This window comes from Heptranchias perlo, chromosome 9 (assembly GCF_035084215.1).
Source record: "Heptranchias perlo isolate sHepPer1 chromosome 9, sHepPer1.hap1, whole genome shotgun sequence".
Classification (NCBI taxonomy): Eukaryota; Metazoa; Chordata; class Chondrichthyes; order Hexanchiformes; family Hexanchidae; genus Heptranchias; species Heptranchias perlo.
Genome location: NC_090333.1, coordinates 57744444 through 57765053, shown reverse-complemented (window position 1 = coordinate 57765053; position 20610 = coordinate 57744444). Strand labels below are relative to the sequence as shown.

The window sequence follows — 20610 nt, the reverse complement described above, 5'->3', positions numbered from 1 at the left end:
TCATTTTCCTCTGACCCTATCCCTCCTTTCAGTCTCATCCTTTATCCCTATCCGCACTGACCTATCTGACCTGAACGATCAGCCCTCAGCAAAGACCTCGGCTTCATCCCCTTGCGCCCCCACCTCAATGAATTTCGAGCTTGGCACAGTGCTGAGCTCTTCTTCCATCGCCTTCGCGCCCACTTCTTTGGCCAGGAATCTTCCCCCCGCACAACGGTCCCATTCTCTGTCTTCAGATTTTTCATTCCACCTGGACCCCTCCCTCTGGCCTCTTACGTTCTCTTGATCTTTTCATTGGGAACTGCTCGTTGACATCGGCCGTCTCAATTTCTCTACTCTCCTCACTCACTCTAACATACCTCCCTCTGAATTTGCAGCACTCCGTACTCTCAGATCCAATCCTGACATTGTCGTTAAACCTGATAACAAGGGCGGTGCTGTTGTTGTTTGGCGAACAGACCTCTACCTTGCGGAGCCTGAACACCAACTCACCGACACCTCCTCCTGCCTCCCCCTGGACCATGACCCCACATCTGATCATCAAGCCATAGTTTCCCAGACCGTCACTGACCTCATCCCTGGAGATATGTCCATTGAAACGTATAAAATTCTTCGAGGGTTTGACAGAGTAGATGCTGAGAGGCTGTTTATCCTGGCTAGAGTCTAAAACTAGGGGTCATAGTCTCAAGATAAGGGAGTTGGCCATTCAGGATCGAGATGAGGAAAAATTTCTTCACTTCTTGTGACTCTTTGGCATTCTCTACCCCAGAGGGCTGTGGATACTCAGTGATTGAGTATATTCAAGACTGAGATCAATAAATTTTTTGAACTAAGGGAATCAAAGGATATGGGGATAGGGCGGGAAAGTGGAGTTGAGGTCGAAGATCAGCCATGATCTCATTGAATGGCGGAGCAGGCTTGAGGTGCCGTACGGCCTACTCCTGCTCCTGTTTCTTATGTTCTCTCTGGGTCAGGTTAAAACAAACAGACTGAGTCTAGACACATTTACTTCTATTGCTTGGGGTACAAGATGGGAAGTGTGTACAGGGCTGTTTAGACCAGCCTGATGCATATCCACTCACTTTTAACCAGCTTTAAATCCAGCATTAAGAACTGAGATTTTTACTTTGAGCTCTAATTCGTTTCATACTTTTAGACCACAGAGATTATACTCAAGTAAGGGTGACAAGTGCCTGCTGGTTAAAGTGAAGTTCTTGCCTGATAGACATATTCATCTTAATGTCCAGTTGAAGTCGGTGGGAGATTAGTAGTCCCTGCCGAGGGCTGTTCTCTTCAGTACTTCATTTGCTGTAAAACACTTTGAGACATCCTGAGGTCATAAAAGGCATAATATAAATGCAATTCTGTTTCTCTTTTACTTCCTTTTCCAGTGGTAATGAAGGATCTCCACCCAGGATACTAACATCTTTTCTTTTTTCAGTTGCTGACAGTTCCTTGTCTCCAGCTTTTTCTGTTTTCATATTAAGAGTTAAGAACTGCAAATTTCATGCTTTATATCTCCAGCTAACTCTAAGGTCAAGTGGTGAGAATGATTCCTGTAAAACCTCATTGACATAAATCCTTCTATGATGGTTTGCTGTGATTCTGTTCCAGATTTGCAACACACATGAACAGCTTAAAGCAGGATTTGTAAACAACTGTAACTATTAAGCGAAGAGTTTTAGAGCAAATCTGTGGTGTGATGAGAGATCAGTGTCACTTGTATTACTAAAATGTCATAGCTGATGAACATACATGGATACTCTATAACCAGTAGAAATGTTATGCATTGGTTTGCTTTTAACTCCATTGGTTTAATTTCATAGATCAAAACACATGTATTTTCACTGAATGTTTACCAAAGTACACTTGTCATGAAATGTTGAAAATAATCGGTGGGGAAAATTCAATACAGGGGTTGTGTCAGTGATGCAGATATTTCAATTGATCTCAACATGTTATTTTTTATATTATAAAGCAAGCTCACCCAATGATCAGCTGGCTGCCTGGAATTTGCTACTTTCAGCTGGTCACGCTGAAAATAGGGGAGAGAGTCATCTCTGGGTCCCATTTACACATCTTTGGGTGGCAACCTTGAAAGCAGCATTGGTGAAAGGTCTTGAGCAGGTTTGCCCATTCACTCTCTTGGCTGAAGCTTTTGGGTGACTCAGGGAACTGAGGAATAATAGAAAGACTTTATATGACCTACCAAAAGAGATATAATGAATGTCAGTAAAATAAGGCCACACTCAGCAAGGTCAGAGATTCTGTTTAATCACAAGATCTTTGTCCAAGGTTATTAAACAAAGCTTAGTTAACACAAATTGCTGGTACTGGAATACATTCGCAGCAATTGAGGGGAATAGAATAACAGCACCAATCACTTCTCATTGAAGTTACTGGTCCTAAACATTTGAAATTAGACAATGAACACAACTTTTTCTCTGTGGTTGTGAAGACACACTCGCTAATCTTTGTTGTCACCATCGTTGACTTCTGAGCCAATGGGATGCCATGGTTTCCAAATGGTCACAAAAGTAACTTTTTTGCCTTGTTTTCCTCTGCTTTCGATTTCCTTTTGTTCCACAAAAAACAACCTACATGAGAAAGTCACAATTTATCAGAGATATATTTCTAATTTGAATCCTTTTTCTAATTTTGTTTTGCTCTGCCATCACCCTTGATTCCTTCTGCAATAAACAGCATTGCCTAGTTACAGCAGTCAGACAGTTGGCCTGGGTGTAGGAAAAGCAGCCTTAAAAATGGTGTTTTAAACACCCTGCTGAACACTGGAAAAACAGAAAGGGTTAATGCTAAGCCTTCTGGAAATAGCAGGCAGCACTCTTTGACAAAAGACCCTTAAAACTATCTGGCTCCCATTAACGATTGGAGCTGGCAGATCTAGGTTGTCAAGGTTACCAGGCTAGAGATTATGCTGTCAGAAAGAAGGAAAGAACTTGCATTTACGTAGCACCTTTCACATCCTCAGACCATCCCATAGTGCTTCACAGCCAATGAAATACTTATGACGTGTAGTCACTGTAGGGAAATACAGCAGCCATATGCGCACAGGGAGCTACAGACAGCATTGAGATAAATGACCAGATTATCTGTTTTAGTGATGGTTGAGGGATGAATGTTGGCCACAGCACTGGGAGAACTCCCCTTCTCTTCTCCAAATAGTGTCATGGGACCTATGAGATACACCCAAGGGGGAAGACTCAGTTTACTATCTCATCCAAAATATGGCATTTCTGACTAGTGCAGCACTTCCTCAGTAATGCACTAAAGTGTCAGCCTAGATTATGTGCCTCTGGAATGGAGCTTGAACCCACAACCTTCTGAATCCAAGGTGAGAATACTACCATTGAGCCAAGGATGACACCCGTTGGGACAAATGTGAGACCAGGAATGCCACTATTATCTGGGGGAGTCCAATTTTGTTATTTAGGGCTGGGAAAATATGAGGTTTCCAGCAACAAGGAAGCTTGGTTTTGTTGAATATTAAAAATTTCCCTTTTTAAGTCCTTGACATTTGTCCGTTTAAGGTGATTGATACCTGGAGATGAACTCTTGCAATAAAATGAATCACCTTAGTTGATCAGATATCAAAATAGCTGGGAAAAGGGGATTTTACTTTATGAAATTAAGTGGTAAAAAAGATTGAAATTCTGTCACTGAAACCTGAAGGTTGAGGAGGAGAAGGAAGCTCTGGAGGTTTGGAGAAATCTGGCAAGAATTGAGAATACCTTAAGCAAGCCTTCTCAAGCCGAGAAATATAAAAGAGTTAATGCTAAACATTCTGGGAAGTTAATAGTGAGACTACAAAAAATTTTAGTGAGACGTAGGCAAGCAATTTAAATATTTTATTTGCATGTAACACTCCGAGAACAGAGGAGCAGAAGTTAGTATGGGTACACGTGTATAGTAAGGTGCAAGGTTAGATTTACCAGGAAGAGAAGCAAATGGCAACAGAAGGAAAAAAAATACTACAGCTACAGATGGAGACTGACCCCACAGTCAACCCTGAGGTTAACACGAGTGACCAGATCTGCCCAATTCTAGTGCGGCCAACTTAGTTATTCCAAGTGTAATGTCATCAAAGTCAGTAGCTTATCAGCCATACACTGAAAGAGGCTTCAAACATACCTGGATAGACTTGTTCAGAGCTGTTAGGTTGTCACCATACAAGGAAATCTAGCTATAAAATGGTCCTGCTGACTGAAATGGTCCTGATACTGGACAATGCATGTCACCTGCCCTGTATTAAACAGAGCCCAGCTGACACAGGGATGCGGAGTTATGATGTTACATTTAAATTATGTTTGAGGCTGTAAAGATTGAACTCTTTGCCAATTAATAACATTTGATCAAGTATTTCATGTACTCCTTAAATGTTTCATTTATGGCGGTACTAATCATGTTATCGTAGATGTTAATAAAGTGGTTAGCTCGTAAATCTACAACTACTTCATTTTTTTTGACTCTGGCAAAAGAGATTGAATACATTTACTTGGTGATGTGCAGCATTCTAATAGTGATTGGTTATAAATTTGAACTGGTGAACGTAGGATGATTCAAATTAGCTAAACTTCAGATATCTAATAAGCTGCAGTCATGGATGGTAAATCTCCAACCCTATTTTCTGTCATGGGGTGAAAGAATCATCAGATCCCCTTTCAACCATGTTCCTGCCGAGGTTTACACCGAGCACCTGTTGGTCTCTTGCCCCTTTGAACTTCCCTCTCTCCCTCAGGATCATTGGTCACCACTTCCCATTAATGGCCAAGCTGAAATCAGAAGCTCAAGTGAAATATCAAAAGGCACTTGCTCCACCAACTAAACGGATTTAAGGTTTTAATAATGACCCATACCTCAGTATATAAATGATGTGGCACTGAACCAAACAAACCAGGAGGCTCCCGGACTTGATCTCAGTTTATTTCATCCAGGGCAGTGGTAGGAATACTATAATTGGCCTCAGTGTCCTTGGGCTGCTGAGAGAAAAATCAGGCAGGGTTTCCACTCCTATCTCTCTAGTGACTCCTACTGGAAAGTGTGAGTACTGAGGCAGACAGACCAAGAAGCACCCAGCTTGTATCCCTGCTTTGTGCAGTTAGCTGATTTCAGTTGGGTCGCAGCAATTGGCTTCAATGCCCCTAGATTGAGGGTGGGGGGGGGGTCAGTCAACATTTCCACTCCTTTTCACTATCCAGTTAATCATGTGAAACCACATACCATGAGTCAGAACCATCAGCACCAGAGGGGAGAAGGCAGCGGAGAAGAAAAAAATCTCACCTTCCCCTTGCCAGGCCCCCCACTTTCCAGTGTTCATGTTTGCTTGTGCATAGTTTGATCAAGGCCATCACACTCCTGTATGAAATGACCTGTTCACTTACTGCTTTCTGAGTTCTTGAAATCTTTGATCTAGATTGTTTCTGCTCCACTTTTCTGAGGCGATGACAACCAAACCTTTTGCTTGTACAACTTCTGATAGACGCACTAGCCAAGCTGGCAGATAAAGAAAGTGGCTTTTAAATAAAATATTAGCAGCACTCAAACAGCCACGCATTGCGACAAAGGCTTCTGTTTGATCTGTGCAACATCAGCGAGGTAATTATTTCAGTGACAGACAAATGAGATTCGCAGTTAAATATAAAGAAAAACTAAAGAATAAAAACACCATCATTTTTGAAACATTGTTATTCCTCAAACAATCTGATTTTAAAATTGTATAAAAAAATAATTTTAAAAGATTTCAATAACTGAGGAAAATTTTAAGCGCAATTAAAATAATTTCTAATTCTTGTATCCTGGATGAAAAGACATAGGTGATCCTTCTCCCAGCTCTATGTTCCAATCTCTCAATTAAAGCCTTCCTTGCCCCTTTTATTGACATCACTGTGGTCATTACTGTGATGACCTGTCCTCTTTTGTTCCACCTAAGCTCCAAACACACTGCCCCTCTCCCTGTATCCTCACTGTGTTGAAATCGATATTCATTATAAGATCTCGACTGTAGCTCACTCTTCAGCAAGCCTTCAAACTGTGCAACTCCTTCCTTCTCTTGGTCTTCTCTTCTTGCAACCAACAGGCTTTTAAAGCACAAGCCTGGCATCACCTGACTGCTACTTCTTGATTTATCTCCTCTTCTTCCCTGCCCTTTTCAATCTTAATGATGTCTTGAACTGTGGGCCATAGTTCTCAGACTAGGCTTGTCAAAATCAAAACGAAAAGAGAACATAAGCAGTAACTTCAAAAATTTAATGGCAAGTATCTTTGCGAAAAAGTGTTTAGCAAACATTTATTCATGGAATGACATAAATCATATCAGAACGCAACAATGTGTCACACAGCATGTCAGCATCATTCTAAAGATGACCCACTGATACTCTGATCCTCTCCCTCATCAATCAAAAAGTTTGCTGACCACTTTTTCATGATGGAGTATAAAGCCATGAATTATATCTTAGGCTTTCATAGAATTACATAAGACTGTACAGCATAGAAACAGGCCATTCAGCCCAACTGGTCAATGCTGGTGTTTATACTCCACACGAGCCTCCTCTCACCCTACTGCATCTATCAGCATATCCTTCTATTTCTTTCTCCCTCATGTACTTCCCCTTAAATGCATCTAGGCTATTCACCTTAACTACTCCATATTCCACATTCTGACCACTGTCTGGGTAAATAAGTTTCTCCTGAATGCCTTAATGGTTTTATTGGTGACTACAGTATTTTATATTTATGACCCCAAGTTTTGGATTCCCCACAAGTGGAAACGTCTTCTCTACATCTACCTTATCAAACCCCTTCATAATTTTAAAGATCTCTATTGGGTCACCCCTCTGACTTCTCTTTTCTAGAGAAAAATAGTGTCATCTGATTTTTATTTTTGTTAATTTCTGGATGAGCCTAGAAAATAAAAACGGGAAATGGATTCAGTCACACATACACATATGTACATAACATCCATTAGCAAAACTTCAGCAAGAAACTTTGAGAGCACACAAACTTGAAAAACAAACTGGAAATATAATCCAAATTAATTCATGTGGACTTAGTGCACACTCTCAAAAGGGAGAAAATATTTTGTTGAATTGTCCCATTACCCTGGAGAGCATGAAGGGAGCTATCTGTACACTTACTGGCGTCTACACCAGTCTCCCTCACTGCCCTGTTTAATGCAGCAGATCTGCCGGTCAGGCGCAGTCTGAGAGTAGACATTTTGTGTGCAATTGGCTCTCCTGTAACGTCATGGCGTTCTCCTGTGGTGCCATGGTTGGAGTTCGTGGATTGTGAGTGCAATTTTCCATTCATGGTTCATAGGTGGAGAAGTTCAACACAAAGGGCCCGATATTAGGAGGGAGGGGGGTTGGCAGTGGGGGAGGGGTCGACTGGGCGCGTGGGTAACGCGCCCAGTCGACCCCCCCCCCCCCCCCCCCGCCGGCTGGCAACCCCCTCCCTCCTAATATTGGAGCCACTTACCTTGGCTTCCGGGTTTCGCGCTGGAAAGCTGCGCAGCGGGCAGATTGTGCACCCGCATCACAGGCTGTCAGCTGGAGGAGCCTTATTTAAAGGGGCAGTCCTCCACTGACTGATGCTGCAGATAATAGGCTAAATTACAGCAGGTTTGGACAGCAGAGTTTAGGGTATGATTTAATAATTTGGAGTGTGGAGACAATGGTGTGGCAGGCAAAACTTTGTCTGAGGTAACAGAGTGCCCTGCTGCAATGAATGAGGGTTTACCCCGCACCTGTTAAATTTTACCTTTACAACTGCCACTGGCTGCTGGCTGCAACACGTCTGTTTAAACAGGGAGTGTTTCCCCCAGCATGGGAAACACGCTGTGGGTAGTTCAAAATCCGGATCCTCCCAAAATCTCCAACTAATGAGGTCTGTAAACAACCTCAAGTACCCAGATAATGATCTTAAATGGGATCCCGCCAGCTTTGATTGGCGGTGGGAGTCCCACATGCGGGGGCTGCGTGCGCACTGACTCGCGTCATTGGGGAACCCAGAAGTGGGCGAGTTGGAGCCGGGCTCCGGACCCGCTCCGGCAATCCCCAATTTTAGGAGCCCCCCCCAACCACGAACGCACCCGCTCGGCCATCCGAAAATTGACCCCAAAGCATCTGCTCCCTGGCTGCCTCTGACCAGCTGTTATAAAGCATAAAATGGAGTAACCAGGGGTGAGTGAGAAACATTGGTAAGTGTATAGCTACCTCCATTTATAACACTTAGAATTACAGGGTAATTCAGTAGAATAAAAAGCCTCTCTACTAAATGCTTAGATTCACATCATTGTTATAGATATTGTTTACACTAAATATTAAAAAACATTTTGCTTTTTGCTGATTAAAGGGACACCATCTTCATGAAAAACATTTGAGAAATGTCTTCTCATTTGTTTAAAAATACATGATATAACATAAAATGCAGTAGAATGCAACATCACATCATTTGAAAACGACTCATGGCAAAAATGATGCTCAGACCTTCTGGATTGTGTCCACCCGCATCCATCCACCCCCCAACAAAAAAATGTTTGCCAAATATCTTTTCATGAAGGTAGTGGCTCATTAAACTTGCAGAATTGAAGGTAGTGATAACTTGGGGGAACCATTGTGATGGCACTCTGCACACAAAGGCACCGCAATGCAGAAAAAATACTCGGACTGTAATTGTTTAAAGGGGAAGAGAAATGTGGGCAATGAGCACTGTCCTAAGCAAATGTGCCCTCATTATTACTCATGGTGCCTTTAACAGACCAAATATTTACCTGACAAAAAATACTTTTTAAATGCCAGTGTTGGGTTCTTGAATATTGCCTATTCATGGTATCACAGTGATGGTGTCTATTATGGGGAAGCAAGTGTGAAGTTTTCCTCTCTAACAGGCTGAAATCGCACCAACAGCCAGCTGTATTGATTGCTTTTTTTTAACCTTTCAACTGTCGATTTTAGAGCAATCTTATTGCTTTAGGCAGAAAAGTTTCATACTTGCTTTCCCACAACATCACCAAATTAAATGGCAGCACCAAGGACCCAAAAATAATTAATTTTTATAGAGTCAATATTTAGGCACAAGGACTAAAACCAAAGAGACATTTGTGGGAAATTCTTGTTTCCTATGCTTGCCGGTCCCTTTAAATAAATGAATAAATAAATAAATAAATAGATAGATAACTAAACCACAGTTTAAAAGGCTTACTTTCCCAGTAAAGTAGGTTACATTCTGAAGGCTCATTTAAACAGTACAGGAAAGCTTTAAAGAGTATTGACGTGGGGAAGATAAAAATCTGCTGGGACTTGCAGGGAAGATAAATCTCTGTTGGGATTTGCAGGGAAGATAAATCTCTGCTGGGACTTGCAGGGAAGATAAATCTCTGCTGGGATTTGCAGGGAAGATAAATCTCTGTTGGGACTTGCAGGGAAGATAAATCTCTGTTGGGATTTGCAGGGAAGACAGGCCTATCTCAAAATGGCATTACTGTTTTATGTGAGAGTTGAGGGGAAGATTGACTAGTCCTGTAAAAAGGAAAGAAAACGTTAAGTGAACATGTGAAAACAAATGCCAGAATCCAACATACGCTGTTCTAAAGTGTGGAACAAGAAACCATCACAAAATCAAAATATTTATAAATCTAATTTACATATATTGTAAGATAAAGTCCAAAGATGTGTGCTCTCCATTATTATTCATTACTTTTCATGTGTGCTTCTGACCAATTTTCTCCCCTCTCCTTTAGACTCTTACTGCGGTACTTTCCATATTTAGCCATTCTTCCCATGTTTGCCCAGACTGTGAAACTGGCAGGTTATTTTACCATCACAGCTGAGTGTTGTCCTATGGTCACCCTATATTCACACATGCACACTTCCCGATTGGCTCAATAAATACTACACAGGAGTTACACTGAGCCTGGCTCGACGAAAAGCCAATGTGAGACCACATCTTGGAAGCTGTTAAAGTCAAGTTAGGGCTGGCACAGGCAGTAGAATCCTACACTTTGAGAATGGAAAAGAATAATAAAAGTATGGACCCAAAGGTACGTGTAGCAAGGTTTCGTACATGTTCAAAACCCAAATTTAAAGCATTGGAATATGGTGTTTCAGCTTGACACATGCCTACAGCTATATATATATATATTTTATGAGTTTCTTTCTCCAAATCTCCTGCTGCTTTCTCCCTTATTACTCCTCTCCTGAAGACAGTGAGTCACACTGCCAGAAGTCTCCACAACCTGCAGCAGTTCACCTCACTGGCCACTCTGCATGTGTGGGTTTCAACAGTGAGCATCAATGGCCTGTCGCATTGTAAGGCCTTTTTATTCCCAGACCATCAGTCTATTGGGGAATTGGAAAATACAACAGCCCCTAGGAAGCTTGCTGGGCCAACTATTGGACACATGGCAAGTGCTTAATGTTTCATAATTTCATTAGATTCTAATTGGATTTTAATTGAAACATCAATTCAAGGGATTGGTCTATTAACAGTGCTATTTTAAAGCCACAATGAAAGTATCCTTTTTTTTTTATTCGTTCATGGGATATGGGCGTCCCTGGCGAGGCCAGCATTTATTGCCCATCCCTAATTGCCCTTGAGAAGTTGGTGGTGAGCCTCTGAACAATGAAAGGTCTATGAACCAGGAAACCAATTTTCAGTTCTATTCAGGCTTCCCCAGGTCTCTGGTCGTATGGCTCAAATACATCCTAATGAGCACCATTAGCAAACGAGAGCCAACCCTTTGCAAAGGAGACCTTCGAGTGTACACAGGCTTAAAACTAATGCAGCTCAAATAAAACTAGAGGAAGGACGAAACTCCCCCACCACCCAATTTAGTAGATCTGTGGAACAGATCTTTAGCAAAAAGCTATTGATGCTGAAACAATTAACTGCTTAAAACATCTGGTTGAGAGTGGGATTGGTTGTTGTACAGTACAGCATTGCCAATCAACACTAATTGGCAGGGGTGGGAGGAGTAAAACAACCTTGTGGTTGTGAAAATAATGCAATTATCAGATAACTTCCAAAATATAATACAGTATAATGAATAACAAATGTGGGTGTAAAATTGTACTGTCACAACAAGCTGAAACACAGGGTCAGTTTTGCTCCAAATTGTTGAGCGATACACGGCCAGGAATTTATGGATACATTTTTTTTATTTCCTTAGGTTTATTAGTATAGAACTATTTAAGAGAACTATTGGTCCAATAGATTTTTTTCTCTTCTTGTGGGAACTGTATCCCAGCAGGTGTCAGGACAGGAGGGGAGAAACCTGGAGAGATTTTTTTTTAAAGAAAGATTAGAAATGCTGAGATTGCAAGTCATATGTGTGTTACAGAAAGGAATACTGAAATACAAATCGTAGGTAAATGGAACATGTTCCATCATACTTCAACTGCTGGTGAATTCAGAACATGCTGCATTTCTACAAAGACGTAATATAGTCCCAGTTTACTACAGGAATGGCAGACATCCAATCTTCAAAATCTTTCAGTACTTATTGAAAAGAGTAGTGTTTTAAATCACATTTTTTCCCAGAGGTCACAGCTAGGTGACCTTTAATCTGGCAGCCATTTTCTATGAAAGACAAAAATTCCTTTTAAAAAAATGAAAACAAAAGGCAAACTTTAGCAGAATAGCATGTTTCAGTGCCACATTTAAGCCTTTACTTTCTTTAAGACATTTATTAAAACACAATAGTGTTCAAAGCCCAACAGCATTTCACACGTTTTTACCTGAGGGATTAAGGGTACGATCCAGGAAATCGAGAAGTATAAAATTATGATGTCCGACTTCATTAGGAATCCACGTTAGCTGCAAAATTGAACATGCACACAAACAATTACTTAAAATGCTTTGAAAAATGCTTTCTCAACAGTCATGGGGGAGCTTAAATGAGAACTCTGCTAGTTTATATTCCTATAGTTTGTTCCAATGCCTTCAGGAGATATTTTAGCAATTTTGATAAGATAGCAGCATGTCTCCATCTTCTTGCTGTGCCTGTAAAGGAAGTGCTAATATGAGACATGCTTCCAGTAGCATCCTGATAGCTTAGTGGGTAAATGAACTACCCAGTGTGAAACTACCACACAAACCAGGAAGGCCTAAGGTTGAAAATAGGATTGCGAGACGGAAAAAGACCAAGGTCCATCTAGTTCACCACCTTCCATCCTGGTAGTTGCATGATGTAACAATAATGCAGGAGTTTCCTAATCATGTCAATCAATCTCTATCAATTAGTCTACAATAGACCCAGACATGAGGCGAGGAAAACCTCCAGTGGTGGAGAGCTTTGGGAACCACAGGTCTTCTTATCTTATCCAAAGTCACCTATTCTTCCCAAGCTTGCTACACTTACCATTTGTTATGTCTCAAATTACTCATATGTTGTATCCCAAAATGTTATTTTCTGAAAGAAATGTATCTAATTTGTATTTGAATGAATCAACACTATCTGCTTCTACCATCTCCCTAGGGAGTCTGTCCCACAGATTGACCACTCACTTACTGAATTCCTTGTTATGTGCTGAGTTAGCTGCACTCAATCAGGGTGGCAGTAGGAAGACAAATTGTTCCCCATGGCAAAGAATACATATGGCTTGGCACAGGTCAAGTGGAACATTTTCAAACACAAAAATCAATAGAGTTGTGGAATAAGCTAACAGGGGCGGCCAAAGAAATGGGCAGTGTTAAATGGGTTCAAGAGACCAATAGATACATTTCTTGGGTGGGAATGGATTGAGGGAGATAATGAGAAGGTAGCTAGGTGGGGTTGAACTATGAAAGAGTAATGGGCCTTTTCATATTCTGAAAAGCCTTTATCTTAAAAGTTGAATGAACGCCACATTTATATCAAGGGGAAGAAAAACATGAGTAATGTGTTTGCAACACACAAAATGTTTACCTGTTTGAACACCACCCTGTCTCTGTCCAAATAATCTGGAACCCTGACCTCAGAGTTTTGGTGTCCTGAGCATTTTAGCTGCTGTGCGGTGTCAACAAACTTTTCACTGTAGTCTATCCCGATCACCTAGTGAAAGAAATTAAGAAGAAATCTACTGAACGCAAGACATGGCTGATTACCCAAGGCTCAGTGCAGGACATTATATCATGCTGAGGAAGCACTGTGTCATCGCAGCATCATGGTCGGATAAGAGGGTCTTCACCACGTTTACTTATATTGGGAGGGCGAAGATTTCCTCAGCGCGCAACAAAATTGTAAAAGCGTTCCTTGTAAACACAGTTATGATCATATTAAACATCGCGCACAGAGGAAATCTTTCCCATTATGAGTTAATAATCACAACTGTGGAGCTTGTGTGAAGCCTCAAAGCGGAAATGCCCAGCCTAGTGTGTTATTGAGCCATACAAACTACGGGTGGGTTGGGTCCCAGTTTCAGTCCCTGGCCCGTGATCAGTTAGCTGCTCCCAGCTGGGTTGGAAGTAGGATCAGTATAATTGGCCTCAGTACATTGGATTAGGGACGAGAAAAGCCAGCAAAGGTTCCCTCTCCTGTGACCGCTGCTGTAAACTGCATATGTGTGGGCATCGGGTGAGGACAGGACAAAGCTCGGCTGTGATGCCCTCCATGATTGACAAGCCTGCAAATTTTCATTGTCTGGGCCTCACACGTGAAGAATGGTCACTTGGGTAAGGTTCAGGGTGACAGCTGGTGCCCATAGGATTGTAACAGGATTCAGTAATCAGAGAAGGGGACAGGAGGGAAAACAAACTATTTATTTGGAATTCTAATACGTAAGATCAGTTAAAATGTCACCTTGCAAAACAACTGGGTTAACAGGAAGGACATGAGACCAGTTCCACTGCCCAGGACAAGGCCCGTGCTCCCAGCGAGCTGCTGCTTCTTGATCACCTGCTTGCACACTCCAAACAATTGGTTGCAGTAACCAGTTTCGTGCAAGTCACCATACTCCAATTCCAGCTGTTCCTGAGTCAAGAGTACAAAATAGCAAGAAGATTTCCGTGACATATGAGAACAAGAACACAAGAATTTTTAGAAATGGACGAAAACCATGAGATCCAACGAGCCCATTCCCTTTTTAAAGCTCACCACCTTCTTTATAAAGAATGTATTTATGATTTTATTAGATTGTGCACAGATACAATCTCCTCCCTATATCTGAATTATCTCTCAGAAACACATCACATGGTGTGGGGTGGCGAGTGTATATATTGTAATACACAAGGTATCACGATTGTGTGGGACAGGCTGGACGGACCAGAGGGTCTTTTCCTGTCCGTCGCTGTTCGTATTCATCTCTGTCCACTTCAAAGGTCTTCCCTGAGAACTAATCCCACTACTCCTGGTTATATCTCCTTTTGAATGGAAACTTTCTGCCTGATCGATGTTCTTAATCCTACATTCTAATTTGTGTCATGACTGAGGTTGCCAATTAACTTTAATTTTTACCAAATTAGGTGAGTAGTTTTATGTTGTGAGTCCATGTTCCAGTAGAAACTAGAAGTAGGCTGATGACTGTGGAAGCAGATAGTAAACTGAACGTTGTTATCATTCACTGATTAATGGTTACAGGGCGTGAATGTGTTCTGTTTTTTTCCCGATAGTTGTACACATGATGGGAGTGCACATAATTCTTTGTTATTGTCAGACGAGTCTTGATCGGATCCAATTTTGACTGTATGATTCTACGTATGAGGACTTGAAGTTATAAAAAAAAGTTAAGAAAGTTGCGCTTGATTACTTTTAAAACTAAAAAACTTTTAAATGATCTAAATGACGTGATCAAGATTATGAAGGGAATTGACAATGTTGATCCAGGCAAATGGTTGACTCTGGGGAAGGGTTCAAGTACTAGGGACCCAAATTAAAAATGAACAAGTTGGGAGTCAGAAAAGTTGTGCAGAAATTTTTTTTTTCTTGTTCTTTAAGATCAGGGATGTTAGTGCTGAGAAATGGACCCCATCCCATTTCAGGTGCCCACTGTCAGCATCAAGCACTTTCAGGTCTGGTATAGCACTGCTAGATACAGAGTAAAGCTCTACTCTGCCCCAACCTCAGAAGAGCACTCCCTCCTGCACCAATGTGACACTTGTTTTCCATTTCTCAAACCAACCATCCTATAGCCTCTCTGAGTGAGAGTGCCAAATTGGGGGCCGTTCTGTGCCCATGTTCACTAAGAACTGGACTGAGACTGATCAAACTCATTTCATAATTCAATTAGCACAACTCCTCTATCAGGTTTTAAAGTAGAGGTGACAAATACTGTGCAAAAAAAGCTGCTGCTTCATGATGATTAAACTGAGGAGCAGGTCTCTCTTGATGTAAGCCAAGCAGGGAAAACCCAGACTGCTGTGGTTTGTGTACCTCCGCTGTTAATCCACTGTCGGGTCTGATGCCCCACAATCTGCTGCTCTTGTAAACATGTAAAGACAATAGTTGACATATGCACTTGGAATCCTGGGTGATGCAAGTCTGGCCTCAGCCATGTGGTGAAGCACCAAGTGAAGGAAAAATGCTCCTCTACCAGGAAGGAGCAGTCATTCTGTGATCCCGCATTGAGTGACACAGGTAGTTACACTATTTTCCCACCCCTTCAAGAAATGTACAGGAAAGTGATGGGGGTAATGATATACAGAGTGTGTCAGGAAGGGACAGAATGTACAAACATAAGAGTGCACTAGCAAATGGGGCCGGGGGAGGAAGGAATGGTAAAAAGACAAAATTAAAGTTTTTTTATCTGAGTGCGCACAGCATTCGTAATAAGATAGATGAATTGACGACACAAATAGAAGCAAATGGGTATGATCTTGTGGCCATTACAGAGATGTGGTTGCAAGGTGACCAAGGTTGGGAGCTAAATATTCAGGGTTATTCAATGTTTCGGGAGGATAGGAGAAAAAGGTAAAGATGGTGGGGTAGCTCTGTTAATAAAGGATGAAATTGGTATAATAGTGAGAAATGAACTTGACTCAGAAGATCAAGATGTCGAATCAATTTGGGCGGAGGTAAGAAATGGCAAGGGGAAGAAATCACTGGTGGGAGTAGTATTTTGGCCCCCTAACAGTAGCTACACTGTAGGGCAAAATATAAATCAGGAAATAAGGGGGGCTTGTAAAAAAGGTAACACAATAATCATGGGCGATTTTAACTTTCACATAGATTGGACAAATCAAATTGGCAAAAGTAGCCCTGAGGATGAGTTCATAGAGTGTATTCAGGACTGTTTCTTAGACCAATACGTCAAAGAACCAACCAGGGAACAGGCCATTTTGGATCTGGTAATGGGTAACGAAACAGGATTAATTAATGATCTCAAAGTAAAGGATCCCTTGGGAAGCAGTGATCATAACATGATAAATTTCACATCTAGTTTGAGAGCGAGGATCTTGGGTCTGAAACTACTGTATTAAATTTAAATAAGGGCAATTATAAAGGAATGAGGACTGAATTGGCTAAAGTGGACTGGGTAAATAGATTAGATGGTATGATAGTGGATAAGCAGTGGCAAACATTTAAAAAGATACTTTATGACCCTGTGAGGAGGAAAGACTCCACAAAAAGGATGAACCAACCATGGCTAACTAAGGAAGTCAAGGATGGTATCAGGTTAAAAGAAAAAGCATACAACATGGCAAAGATTACTGGTAAGCCCGAAGATTGGTAAAACTTTAAAAACCAGCAAAGGATGACTAAAAGAATAATAAAGAGGGAGAAAATAAATTATGAGAGTAAACTAGCAAGAAATATAAAAACCGACAGTAAAAGCTTCTACAAGTATATAAAAAGGAAGAGGGTAGCTAAAGTAAACATTGGTCCCTTAGAGGATGAGACTGGGGAAATAATAATGGAAAACAAGACAAATGGCAGAGGAATTGAACAGATATTTTGTATCTGTCTTCACAGTAGAAGGCACTAATAACATACCAATAATAGTAGATAATCAAGGGGCAAAGGGGAGGGAGGAACTAAAAACAATCACTATCACTAGAGAAAAAGTACGAGGTAAACTAATGGGTCTAAAGGCTGACAAGTCCCCTGGATCTGATGGCTTGCATCTGAGGGTCTTAAAGGAAGTGACTACAGAGATAGTGGATGCATTGGTTGTAATCTTTCCAGAATTCACTAGATTCTGGAATGGTCCCAGCAGATTGGAAAACTGCAAACTTAACACCCCTATTCAAGAAGGGAATAAGACAGAAAGCAGGTAACTATAGACCAGTTAGCTTAACATCTGTCATTGGGAAAATACTAGATTCTATTATTAAAGAAGTAGTAGCAGGACATTTGGAGACAATCAAGGAGAGTCAACATGGTTTTAGGAAGGGGAAATCGTATCTGACAAATTTATTAGAGTTCTTTGAGGACGTAACAGGTAGGGTGGATAAAGGGGAACCAATGGATGCAGTATATTTGGATTTTCAAAAGGCATTCGATAAGATGCCACATAAAAGGTTACTGCACAAGATAAGAGCTCATGGTGTTGGGGGTAATATACTGGCATGGATAGAGGATTGGCTAACTGACAGAAAACAAAGAGTCGGGATAAAAGGATCATTTTCAAAATGGCAATCTGTAACTAGTGGGGTGCCGCAGGGCTCAGTGCTGGGGCCTCAACTATTTACAATATATATCAATGACTTGGATGAAGGAACAGAGTGTCCTGTGGCCAAATTTGCTGATGATACAAAGATAGGTGGAAAAGCAAGTTGTGATGAAGACACAGTGTCTGCAGAGAGATATTGACAGGTTAAGCGAATGGGCAAAAATTTGGCAGATGGAATATGATGTGGGAAAATGTGAAGTCATCCACTTTGGGAGGAAAAATAAAAAAGCAAAATATTATTTGAATGGAGAAATACTACAAAATGCTGCAGTACAGAGGGATCTGGGTGTCCTCATACATGAAACACAAAGAGTCAACATACAGGTGCAGCAGGTAATCCGAAAGGCAAATGGAATATTAGCCTTTATTTCAAGGGGGATGGAGTATAAAAGCAGGGAAGCCATGCTACAACTGTACAGGGTGCTGGTGAGACCACACCTGGAGTACTGCGTACAGTTCTGGTGCCCTTATTTAAGGAAGGATATACTTGCATTGCAGGCAATTCAGAGAAGGTTCACTAGGTTGATTCCGGGTGTGGAAGGGTTCTTTTATGAGGAAAGATTGAGCAGGTTGGGTCTATACTCATTGGAGTTTAGAAGAATAAGAGGAGATCTTATTGAAACATATAAGATTCTGAGGGGACTCGATAGAGTAGATGCTGAGAGATGTTACCCCTCATGGGGGAGTCTAAAACTAGGGGGCATAGTCTCAGAATAAGTGGCCGCCTGTTTAAAATGGAAATGAGGAGGAATTTCTTCTCCCAGAGGGTCACAAATCTTTGGAATTCTTTACCCCAAAAAGCTGTGGAGGCTGAGTCATTGAATACATTCAAGGCTGAGTTGGACAAATTTTTGATCAGCAAGGGAGTCAAAGGATATGGGGAAAAGGCGGGAAAGTGGAGTTGAGGTAAAAATCACATCAGCCATGATCTCATTAAATGGTGGAGCAGGCTAGATGGGCCAAATGGCCTACTCCTGCACCTTTCTCTTATGGTCTTATTAAATGTCATGTAGCACATAGTTTTGCCTCGACAGTACTTATTTAATGACGCTCTGAACCATAATTAAAATCATTGAGACTTTAATTATTTGATGCCCAGGACCTGGATAAACAAATGTTGTCTTTCGCTTATAGCTATTCTTTTTCAAAAAATGAATTCCTGCTCTTCTTGTGGCTCAGTGGGAAAATACATTGCCCTGTGAGATCCTGAGCCACACAGATCAGGAAGGTTGTACTTCGATATCTGGTGTGGAAGGATTAGCTGATCTTGGCCGGAGCAGCAGTAGAGACACTACAATTGGTCTCAGGCTCTTGGTCTCAGGTTTCTTGCTCCTGTTCACTATCCAGTCATACCTGGTGGAAAGTATGTTTATTGAGTGAGTATCCATCTTGGCTCTGGTGTGCTCCTCCACTCCCTTCCCCCAGTGGTTGAATAGCCTGCCAACAATCACTGAGCTCAGGCGTGAAGAACAGTCACTAGAGCGAGGTTCCAGAGCGAGGCCTAGTCATATGGAATTTTACCCTGGTGTGATTCACTTCCGTGAGGAGAGAAGAAGGAAAATCAGAGAGAAAAAAGGAATCAGGAAAAAGTCGAATATTTAAATGACGTTATCTAGTGGTTCAATAACACGATGACTGTGAACCTTGCTTGGAGCACTCCTTCAAGGAGGAAAAAGAAAGTAACAATTCCAGGAATGTGGACCAAATATGAAGATCTTCATGTTTTCCATTTGAGATTTAACTTTACAATTATTGATGGGGAATACTACATGGTACAGTAAGACTCTCATTTTTGATATTCCTGCATTAAACCAATACTGTTTAGAATATATTTGAACCAAGGCACTTAATTCATCTCACACAGAAAGCTTGTGAAAGATTTATCTGTTCCTACGTGCAGAGAATCCAGCCACATCTAACTGTATAAACTCTGTTAAGTAACCTTTGTGACACTGTACTGTCTACAGAGGCACATAGCACTGACCTACCTGCACAGCAACATCCGTCTCATAGCGCAGTTGAGTGTTGGCGCTGGAAACTGAGATCACTTGCATAGTCTCCTTGGGGATAGGGATTGGGTTATCTGGTGAAAACACAAGCCTCTTTAGTGGAAATCTCTTTGCTGGGGAAAATGCCAATAGAATTGCAATGGAAAACTTAAAGATGCTTTTCTTTTTCTGTCCCATACTTGTCTCATAAACCACCGAACGTCATCCAGCATTGAATGCTAATCAAAGCGCTCAGTGCTTCTACAGTTAAAGGGACATTGCAGTCATACTAACAATGTGCTATTATGTTCTACAGACAAGAGGGTGCAATGGATGATGCAACAACCTCATTGTACTGCCGATCACCTCAGGTGCTATAGGACCTCAGATAATTGGCAACAGAACAAACCATATTGTAAACGAGTGTTTGCATTTCCAGTTGTCAAATCTCCAGTAAAACAATTTAAGACAACAGGGACGCCCCTTTAAATCCTCAAGTTATGAATCTAGCTTCACTGTTGGTGGTGAACTATGCCTCTAGTGATGCCCCACAGTGTAATTTACATTGTTATGGCACATACATTTAAACAAAAATAAAAGGCTTTCCAGTCTTAAAACAAAGGTAATCAGATACCTAAAGGTCCTATGCCCTTATGAAGGCTGTTTTTATTGTTAAAGACACACTCATCCATTTCCATTAGCATGCCACCAATTGCACACCACAGAGATGAGTACGATGTGATGCAATGATAGGACGTCAGTGTGTTTATAGTGCTGAAAGTGGAACATTACATCAGAGAGACTCTGTCACATCAGAGATTGAATAAGAAGTAGCTGTGGGTCTTCCCCCAGCAACTAACAAGATGAGATTGTACCTCTTCTAAAATCTAGAAAACAACAGCTGGTGTTACAGCAGACTGCAATATCTTTTAGTGTTTATACCGTTACCTAAATAGAAGCCAATAGTATTCAGTTTTCTGGTTAATCTAAAGCATCAAGAATTACTGATAAGACAAGAAACA

At 41.3% G+C, this 20610-nt stretch overlaps 1 protein-coding gene across 2 annotated transcripts in view; it reads right to left on the bottom strand.

The window, feature by feature from the left end:
• Positions 1-2295: 2295 nt before the first annotated feature.
• Positions 2296-20610, bottom strand: part of LOC137325431 (uncharacterized) — a 63626-nt gene continuing 45311 nt past the window's right edge. The window contains exons 14-19 of one of the 2 annotated variants that reach the window (XM_067990537.1): positions 19589-19683; positions 13793-13963; positions 12920-13045; positions 11751-11829; positions 5400-5511; positions 2296-2597 (exon numbers count right to left, since the gene is read on the bottom strand). In XM_067990537.1, the coding sequence (XP_067846638.1) occupies positions 2468-2597; positions 5400-5511; positions 11751-11829; positions 12920-13045; positions 13793-13963; positions 19589-19683 (713 nt within the window). In that variant the 3' untranslated portion in view covers positions 2296-2467. Of the gene's footprint in view, positions 2598-5399; positions 5512-9216; positions 9534-11750; positions 11830-12919; positions 13046-13792; positions 13964-19588; positions 19684-20610 lie in introns of those variants that run through there. The other variant, XR_010963879.1, reaches the window with a different exon arrangement.